This window comes from Miscanthus floridulus, chromosome 18, assembly GCF_019320115.1.
Source record: "Miscanthus floridulus cultivar M001 chromosome 18, ASM1932011v1, whole genome shotgun sequence".
In the NCBI taxonomy this organism is placed as follows: Eukaryota; Viridiplantae; Streptophyta; class Magnoliopsida; order Poales; family Poaceae; genus Miscanthus; species Miscanthus floridulus.
The window spans coordinates 45,111,988-45,121,262 of record NC_089597.1 but is presented as its reverse complement, the minus strand read 5'-3'; the positions used below and the strand labels follow the sequence as shown (position 1 = coordinate 45,121,262).

General features: G+C 48.8%; 1 protein-coding gene across 1 annotated transcript; it reads right to left on the bottom strand.

Moving 5' to 3' along the window:
* Positions 1 to 1,743: 1,743 nt before the first annotated feature.
* LOC136522492 (peptide methionine sulfoxide reductase B1, chloroplastic-like) lies at positions 1,744 to 8,901 on the bottom strand. Its single transcript, XM_066516305.1, has 5 exons — positions 8,617 to 8,901; positions 4,788 to 4,893; positions 4,543 to 4,608; positions 4,216 to 4,413; positions 1,744 to 1,949 (listed from the first exon to the last, which is right to left on the bottom strand). The coding sequence occupies exons 1-5, from the start codon at positions 8,849 to 8,851 to the stop codon at positions 1,898 to 1,900; spliced, it is 657 nt and encodes a 218-aa protein (XP_066372402.1). The 5' UTR covers positions 8,852 to 8,901; the 3' UTR covers positions 1,744 to 1,897.
* Positions 8,902 to 9,275: the final 374 nt, after the last annotated feature.

Here is a 9,275-nt window from a genome sequence, read left to right as displayed (position 1 = left end):
CCCAATTGACCGTTGATAGCCCATGTCCGGTGGTGGAAGAGATGGAGCGCCAAGTGGGCCTCTGGTGCTCTCTACTGCCGCAAAGAATCAGTTTGCGGAGGACCAGAGCTAAATGAATTGGAGGACAAAAAAGGCGAGCTCTGGTCGTGCCCTACCATGGAGAAGCACACACGCACGGGCGGAAGGCTTAAGATGTCCAACCCTAGTCACTGGCTACAACACGAGCAAGTCCACGCGATGGACGAATAGGAGACTTGGCGCGACGCTCTTAACTCAGAGTGACCGAACCCGAGCCAAGCTCTCCATGGCGTCTAGTGGGGCAAGGCAAGGCAGGGAAGCATCACATCTCTTCTACGGTCGGGCCACGGTCGCGACACGGCGGTAGGGCTCCAAGGCATAGACTGGCGTGGTAGGTAGAACGAGGGGTGGGGTGAGCGCCACGTCGACCAAGCGATGCAGCCGCAACCTCAGCAAGGCCCAGCGGTCGGTCATGCGAGCACGGCGCGTACGCAGCAGCGGGACGAGGCCGCGGCCAGCAGGGGCCGGCCATCGCCCAGGGCAAGGCTATGCAGCGCCAACCAACGCAAGCTGGCCAGCGGCCGCAACCCGATCAAGACGCGAGCCCGCCGCCAGCAGCGCCCACACGTGCGGTGACCGCAGCTCAGGCCGAGTGGCAGCAAACTGCGTCGTGCATGCATTTTAGAGCTAAACAAAAACAACTAATTATCTCGTCTAAGGTTCAACCACTTGAGCTAGTTTTAAGCCAACACTACCTGATTCCTAACGAAACAATCGTTATGATCACAGAGCAACTAGGGAAAAGATAAACGAGTGTCAAGGTAAGCTCATCACTGAAATGCTGGCTCACGAACAAAGAGCCAACGACATGGTTCACAGCGTGTTCCAACGTAGTTCGGGCAATTTTTACGAGTTCCACGTGACAACCAACATGACTATAATCTACACCATGCCCAAGTGCTCGTATTTGATGCAACCAACTGTACAAAAACATGGATGTATTGATTAATCATTTTTGTTGAATTTTAAATGCCAAAATGGCATTGTCTATGATTCTTTTCCGACTTGGACAGAGTAAAGGCTTGGTTATAACTAACAACCTTTATTGCGTTTGCCATAATTGTTAAAGGTCTTAACCTTGTTACTTTCAACTAACAAACATCTCATGCAATAATCCATACCTTATACTAACCCGTAGGAGCAAAATATTTAAGCACCAAAACACTAGTTAACATCTATTTTCCAAAAGTTAAGGTTACATTTCCATCTACTAAACTTGTACTTTAATTTTTATTTAAGTATTAAATACAAGTTATGTTTGATCCTTATTCATAGAAATTGTTTTTCGCCTCACGTGTGTTATACATTTTTAAAACCTGAAAACTTGTTAAGCTAATCCTTCTCGGTCCTAAATTTCGGTGCTAAGCAAGCTCGCAACACCAAGGGTGTTACATCTATCATCCACCCCATTCATATTTATCCCTTAAATCAAACACAAAATGGGTCGATCGAGTCCATTGTCAGTCAAACAGAAAATAGAGTCTGTCCCGTCCCCATCCTATCCTAGAAATCACAAATCAGAGACACAAAACCGTCCCACTCCACCTTGGTTCAACCAAACGCTACCTAAAAGGACACGGTCTTCTACTCAGTGTTGTACTAGGTCTTAGTGTGAGTGCGGTGTACATGCGTGGATAGATCTATAACTGTAGCTAGATGAGAGGCGTAAGAAAAAACACACCCTGGTTCATTGGTTTGTGCACCTGATATGTTGTGAACAAATATTACATAATAGAGGGAATAATAAATATGGTACAACTAGAATAGTTTATTTATATACAGAAACCCAAAGTCTACACTGGGCGGGCCAGTGTTATACTTAACTTCTTCCTAAAGGATCCTGCGACTGAGGCTTCAATTTCAGAGATGCACTGCATGGAAAAAAATGATAACAGTGAGCACAAGAACTAACAATTTAATTAACCTATTTGGCCCATGTTTTCAATATTTTTCCAGATTTATCGCCGCTACGGCAGCACGATATTGGAACCAGATGCTCTGCAGTACGTACATCCCCCTCCCACCTGTTCAGTTGGCAGGTGGCCTGATTGTCAGTGACCCACTGCAGAGGAAAGTACTGCAGGGAGGACTCACAATCCCACGATATATTACCACCACCGAAACTTGTGCAAGCCTAACCTTAAGGTAGTAGCGTTTGGTTGAGGGGATCCGGTGGGATGGGGTGCCAAAATTTTTGTTTTTTAGTCTATTTTTTTATTTTTTTTTCACAAATATGCCCCTAGAGGTATGCTTTCAAAATATGAACCCTTAGCTCGGCGCCATCATCGGTGGCGCCGAGCTTACATGTCTCGGCGCCATAGATTTTGGCGGCTAGGTCTTGGTCTCGACGCAGACGTGGCGGTGACTTGGCAGGCACCTTGACGCCGTAGATCTCGGCACCGTGGTTATTGGCGTCAAGCCCTGTTTTACGTATGGGACCTCACTTCCTTTCTCTCTTCCTCTCTCTCTACCGCTCCCGAGCCAAGGCGCCGACAGCGCTGCCGCACCGCCGCGCAGCCCCGGCCGTCCGTGGCCCCAGCCGTGCCGGCCGCCCGCTCGCGCCGCTTCGCCATGCGGTGCGCCGACCGCCCCGCGCCCGCACGGAAGGCGCGGCGCTTCCTGCACAGCGGGGCTGGCGCGGGTGCAGGCCGAGAGGGGTGATGCGCGGCGCGCGCGGGACAGTCGGCGCTCCGCGCGACGACGCGACGCTAGCGGGCTGGGGCAGTGGAGGCCACGCGCGGCGACGGCACGGTGGTGCGGCAGCGCTGGCGGCGCCCTGGCTCGGGAGCGATAGAGAGAGAGGAAGAGAGAAAGGAAGGTAGGGCCCATACGTAAGACAGGGCTTGGCGCCAATAACCACGGCGCCAAGATCTACGGCGCCAAGATCTACATCGCCAAGGTGCCTGCCAAGTCACCGCCACGTCTACGTCAAGCTTAAGACCTAAACGCCAAAATCTATGGTGCCGAGACGTGTAAGCTCGACGCCACCAACGATGGCGCCGAGCTAAGGATCCAGATTTTGAAAGCATACCTCCAGGGAAATATTTGTGAAATTTTTTCAAAAAAAGGGCTAAAAAATAAAAAATTCGAGATGGGGTGGGACAGTCCTGGGATGAGCCGTGTTCGGATGAGAGGCAAGGGGCGGGTCGGTCCCTGAGCGAAATATACCGCTCAGATTCGGGGAGCCCCCATCCCACAAAATCGAGGGGACGGGGTCAACTCAAGTGGGACGAGGGCGATGTTGGCGACGAAGGAGAGAAGAGGTGCGCTCGCTCGTCGACGGGTTCGCTCTGATGTGGCAGCTGCAGATGAGAAGATCGGCGACGGCATGACGGATTCAAGGAAGAGGAGAGGTAGGAGGCGAGTGAGATATAGGAGATGGGGACGAGAAGGCGCCACCTCCGCCGCCACATGGGCCTACTCCGCCGACACGCGGGCTACCACCACCGCCGGAGAAGAGGCGCGAGGACTTTCATTGGAGCAGTTGCCGAGTCGCGTCGGGTCCCATGTGGTACGTGTGGCATCGGGTTGGCCGGTGGGGAAAGAGATAAGGGAGAAGGGAAAAAGAAAAAAAAGAAAAAAACTGACAGTTGGGTCCCACTTGTCATTAGCTGATCCCACTTTTTTGACTCTGGGCCAAACAAAAAACGGGTTGATCCCATCCCTTGTCAACCAAACAGAAAAGAAAATAGAGTCGTCCCGTCCCATTCCAACGTGACTCAACCAAACACTTCCTAAGAGTTAGTGTGGAGTAGAGAGGACACGAGAGTGGTAATATGAATATAAACTATTAAGTTGCATGCACCGACCAATTCAACTCAAAAGCTTAAGCTGGTGGAGAGAGGTGGACAATTCACTTATATTTCAACACTCTCCCTCACGTGGAGTCTCCCTCAGACCTTAGACGTAGAATAGGAGCGAGCAACAATTATTTTATTTAATTACGCTAACCAAGATTTGAACTCGAGACCTCTGGCTCTAATACTATATTAAGTTGCATGTACCGACCAATTCAATCCAAAAGATTAAGCTGATGGAAAGAGGTGGGCAATTCAATTCAACCCAAAAGCTTAAGCTGATGGGAGGAGGTGGGTAATTTACTTATGTTCCAACATAAACGGAAGCAAAGTTTTATACCTGTTGATACAGTATCTCTGCCCTGTTGGTGGTGGCCCGTCATCAAAGACATGCCCCAGATGAGCATCACACGCAGCACAGAGCACCTCGGTCCGGGGCATGAAAATGATTGACATATCAAGCTTGCTCTTGACATTTTCTCCAATTGGTTTATAGTAGGATGGCCATCCGGTACCACTATCAAATTTGGTTGATGACCTGAAACATCATCAAAGCATCAATGGTGCAGAATAATTAGCAGAATCACAGATGAGATTCCAGAAAAGAAAATTTCAAATGAAGAAATACGAAGCTATTTCTCTTGGCTGTCCAGGTGTGGTTGCTTACTCAAACAGAGGGGTGTCGCAGCAGACACAGTGATAAATGCCTGGGGTTTTAGTAATCCAGTATTCCCTGATATATAATAAAAAAAACAGACAATGTTCTCAGCACCATTCTGCTTAGTAAGATGCTCTGCATCTTATGTACCCAGTAAATAATAGTTTGCGTAGATAAAAATGGTGGGCAAAACAAGATTAACAATTTGAGTGGATCGCAAAAAGAATTTGAATAACAGCCACTTGGTAACGTACCCAGTGAATGCTCTCTCAGTGCCCTTCTGCCGAGTAACATAATACTGCTCTTTAGTCAGGCGCTTCTTCCACTCCTCTTCACTCAGTGATGTATAATCTGCTTTCCCTGTTTCCACACGTTAAAGTATTGGCTTTTAGTCCAATATTTCTTTAAAGAGTTTGTACCACATACTGGGTCACTGCTACAACATCCAAGTTCAAAATCACATAACAAGTGCAACAAATTTATTTAATTTCTTCGAAGGAAAGGGCAGTGCTTAACAACAAAAAAAGAGACCAAAAGCAGACATTCTATCTGAAATAGTATATTACTTCAAGCATGAATGCATCACGTGAACTCTGATTGTTCCAGAAAACCATTGTCAACAAAACAAAAGATAGAACAAGAATATACATCTTAATGATACTATTAATTGCAACTGTCTTTACCAGGCAAAACAAAGTGTACGATCTTTTACAGGAAGAATCATTTCTTTCATGTTTGATGTTTCTCAATGTTATATTTTCTGATCTTTCTAGAAAAGGATTCTAATTGGGTACTTATCACCAAGGACCAGATTACTTAATAGCTGATGGACAAACCTACAGTTCAAAGATTACCCAGGAAGGAAGCTGAACTAGCTCAGTTGGTCAAGGGTGTGGATGCATTGTATACCAGATCACCCAGGTTCAAGTCCTTGTTGAGACAAATTTGAGTGCCTATTTTCTTCTTAATAAAATGCCACCTAATTCCTCCTAAGTTTTTTTTTTTTTAAGATTACCCAGGAGAATTGCACTAGCAACTTTCGAAAAAACTCTTGATGAGACAAAGGATTTTACTGCATCTGTTACATTTCTGTCAAGTTAGTTGTTGCCTTTTGATATTGCAATTTCATTTTTTCTCTTGATGCAAGATTTTGTGACTTGTCTGAAAAAGGGCATCAATCATGTAAGTTTAAACCCCGGCCCAGAAGCATTTCCGCACTATCATCTTTTAATATCTTTTGGACAGATAAAAACTTTGCTGCTTGTGCTACCTGTTCCCCTTAGTTAAAACAAAATCAGAATAATTTTGGTACTCTGAACCAATGTTTTTGAGGCGTCGCCTAATCGTCGCCTAGGCGTCGCCTAGGCGCCAAGGCGTGCTCGAGGGCCTGGGCGTCGTCCTCGCCACGACCTCAGCCTGTATGGCGTCCGCCTCAGCAGATTAGGCGTCGCCTAGGCACGAATGGCGTCGGGCGGACGCCTAGAGCTCTCCAGCGGACGCCATAATCTAATTCGCAGGGGAGGGCGCGAAATCGAGTGCGTGTCCGCGGGAAATCGGACCCGGCGCGGGGAAGGGGGCGAAAATGACCGCTGCGCGGGGAAGGGCGCGAAAATGACCGCGGCCCGCGGTAAATCGACCGCGCGGGCGCGGGAATTGCGACCTAGGCGCGGGAAATCGACCGCCTGAGCCATTACCGCGAGGGGGGCGAGGGGAGACCGGGAGAGAAAGAGAGAAGGCGGCGGGCGGACCTCCTGCTCCGCTTCGCTGCTCCTCCGCTCGCCAGCTCGAGTCCACCAGCCGGCCTCCCCTTCCGGGAAGAAGCTGCCCAGGGCAAGGGGAGACCGGGAGAGAAAGAGAGAAGGCGGCGGGCGGACCTCCTGCTCCGCTTCGCTGCTCCTCCGCTCGCCAGCTCGAGTCCACCGGCCGGCCTCCACCGAGAAGAAGCTGCCTCCGCTCGCCAGCTCGAGCCCCCTCCAACATTTGCCTCCGGTCATGCGCTGCCGCCTGTGGTATGCCCCTGCCTACTCTGCTTCTGTGAATATAGTAATGCCTCGTATGCCTGCTGCTCTGCTTTTGATCTGAATATTGTATGCCTCGTTCTCATGCTCTGCTATTGACCTCAATCGGAATATTGTATGCTCATGCTGGATGCCTGTCCCTGCCTCCTCCCTTCTCTAATATTTATTCTGCACTCTGCTGTCTGCTCTGCTTTTGCTGATGCTTGCTTTTTATATTATATGGGTACTCACATATACAAATGCCTGCTTGTGCTTGGGCTGTCACACACCCTGCTACAACACAAAGCACAGATCTTTCTTTGATCCCAAGACTGATCCAGCAAGCAACATGGCAAGCACAGTTGAAGTACCTGAGTATGATCCCAAGACTGATCCAGCAAGGAAAGCAAAGTCCAATGATCCAGGCTGGAAATATGGCTACTGGCAGGACCCTGCTAGGAGAGACTGGGTGACATGTATCCTGTGTGGACATGAGGGTTCAGGAGGCATAAAGAGGTTCAAGCAACATTTGGCTGGTGGATATGGAGAGGTGAAGAAGCTGGCAATGTTCCTGCTACTGATCAAGACGACGCTGCTGATCTTGATGAGTTTGATGATGGATTTTGAGTGCTGAAACAGAGATTTGCACTCAGCCCTTTTGTGTCCTACACCCTTGTCCTGCACTCATGTTGTATGGCTTTGGTGTAGTTGACTAGTAATTAGAATGCTTTAGAGTCCAATACTTCAGACTTTCAGTCTCTAAGTTTGTGGACTATTAGAGACAAACTATGATGTCATTTGTCATGCTCATGCATGAACTAATGCACTAAGCCACTAATGCTTGCTAATTTGTTGTATTGCCTCTTGTGTATTGTTTCTTATTTAATTCTCAGCAGCTGGTAACAATGTAACATGTTCATTTACATTTCTTCATGTCATAGATTGCTGAATTTTGGAATTGTCATGTAGTTTGCTTCAAGGGGGATGGATGCTACATGGGAGAAGAGCTTTTGGAAAGGGAAGAAAGGAACCTGGGCTCCAGAATTGGGAACAAACCAGGTATGTATGTGCTGCACTTACTATATAAAACTCTAGCTTACAGCGCCTTACAATGTGTGTATGGCGTCGCCTAGGCGTCCGCCATAAACGCCTAGGCGTTGTGAAGGGGGTCGGGCGCCGCGCCTCGCCGCGGCGCCTCAAAAACATTGCTCTGAACCTATGTAATAACGGGTTCCCTTGGAATAGAAAGGGAAGGGGGCTAAATCTGAGTGAGCTTCTGACAAACAATTAGTTTTGTTGCCTTGTGATACCTACCACCATTTCCATCCATTGTTGCCCCAAGAAAGTGGCACGATTCTCAAATTAAGTGTCCAATCCCCATACCAGTCCGGAACTAAAGTTAGGGCCTGTTTTGCCAAAATTAGACTTAGGGCCTGTTTGTTTGGTGAAAAACATGTCCACGCCTAACTTTCGGTAAACTGTGGCCAACACAGAAAGTGTGCGCGAACAAAATCGAAACTACACTTATGGCAAGGTTTAGCACAAAAATAAGTCTATGACATATGAGGCAGGGTGCTAAGAAAATGTGGTGTGCCATAGATGTGGCAGTGAACCAAATAGCTGCCGAAGAAACTGTGACAAGCTGAACCTTTAGCATGACACGTTTTAGTCACCAACCAAACAGGCCCTCAGGGACACAAATCGCGACCCACGTAGGTTAATCAACATCAGTTTAGTCCACCTTCTTGTTCCATTCACATCGGTAGACTAGTCGGTTCATCATATAATACAATTTATATAAATCGAGAATCTAAAGAATCTATGGCCATGTTCGCTTCTTTTATAATTTATCTTTTTAAGTTTGTTTTTTTTGCAGTCGAAACCATATTTTTATTTCACAACGAATCAGCCAGAACAGTGTCATGAAAAAAGCCATCCACTGTGCACTGATGATCCACATCGGGGGAAACCCATCCAATCCAACTTCTCCAAGCACCAAAAGGCAGATAGAACTAGAACACGCTGTACAATCACTCGCGGTAGAAAAATAAGGGAAGTTAGAAGAGGCGAAAGAACCGCACGGCACCTTGGGTTTGTCCTGAAGGCGTGTGCGGCGACGGGGATTGCGACGACGACGACGGCGCGGAGCCCATGGCACGGACGGCGCGGAGCCTGTAGCTGTACCTTCCGGCTCCACCGCAGGCCCACGGTCCTGCCGGCCTCGGACGCGACGAGGGAAGCGCCGTGGCTGTGGAGGAAAAGGAGGGGGAGAGGTCGTGCGCTCCTGCTCTGACCCCAGCTGCGTAGCACCGGGCCGCCATCGGTCAGGTTTTTGTGACACGGAGCTCTGATGATTGGTGGGTGGCGGGCGCACCTGTGCTGGTAACTGTAAACGGTGCGTGCAGCCAGACGCAGCGCGTGGGTTGTTCCGTGGCCACCGATGGCGAGACGTGGCCGAGCGGCATCGGCACACTGCACACGCGCACCTGCGGCGTCGGCGCCTGGAAGAAACAGGCGGAAGGTTCGGTTCGGCTCGGCAATCGGCACACCGTCTAATGGGACTGTTCTGCATTGGAACAAAACGTACGTTTTATGTGTTTAAAAGAAACGGTTCGGCTCGGCAATCGGCACACCGTCTAATGGGACTGTTCTGCGTTGCAACAAAACGTATGTTTTATGAGTTTAAAAAAACGATAATGCTTCCTCATGGGTGTCCGCCCCCATTTAGACGCCGCACGACCCACT

What these genes read in the sequence shown, in the direction of transcription:
- LOC136522492 (XM_066516305.1), bottom strand. Translation starts at nt 8,851, where the DNA reads ATGGCGGCCCGGTGCTACGCAGCTGGGGTCAGAGCAGGAGCGCACGAC. An exon ending in ACTGAGAGAGCATTCACTGG is followed by an intron (nt 4,609 to 4,787) that starts GTACGTTACCAA and finishes ATTATATATCAG; the next exon opens with GGAATACTGGATTACTAAAA. An exon ending in TGCGACACCCCTCTGTTTGA is followed by an intron (nt 4,414 to 4,542) that starts GTAAGCAACCAC and finishes ATGATGTTTCAG; the next exon opens with GTCATCAACCAAATTTGATA.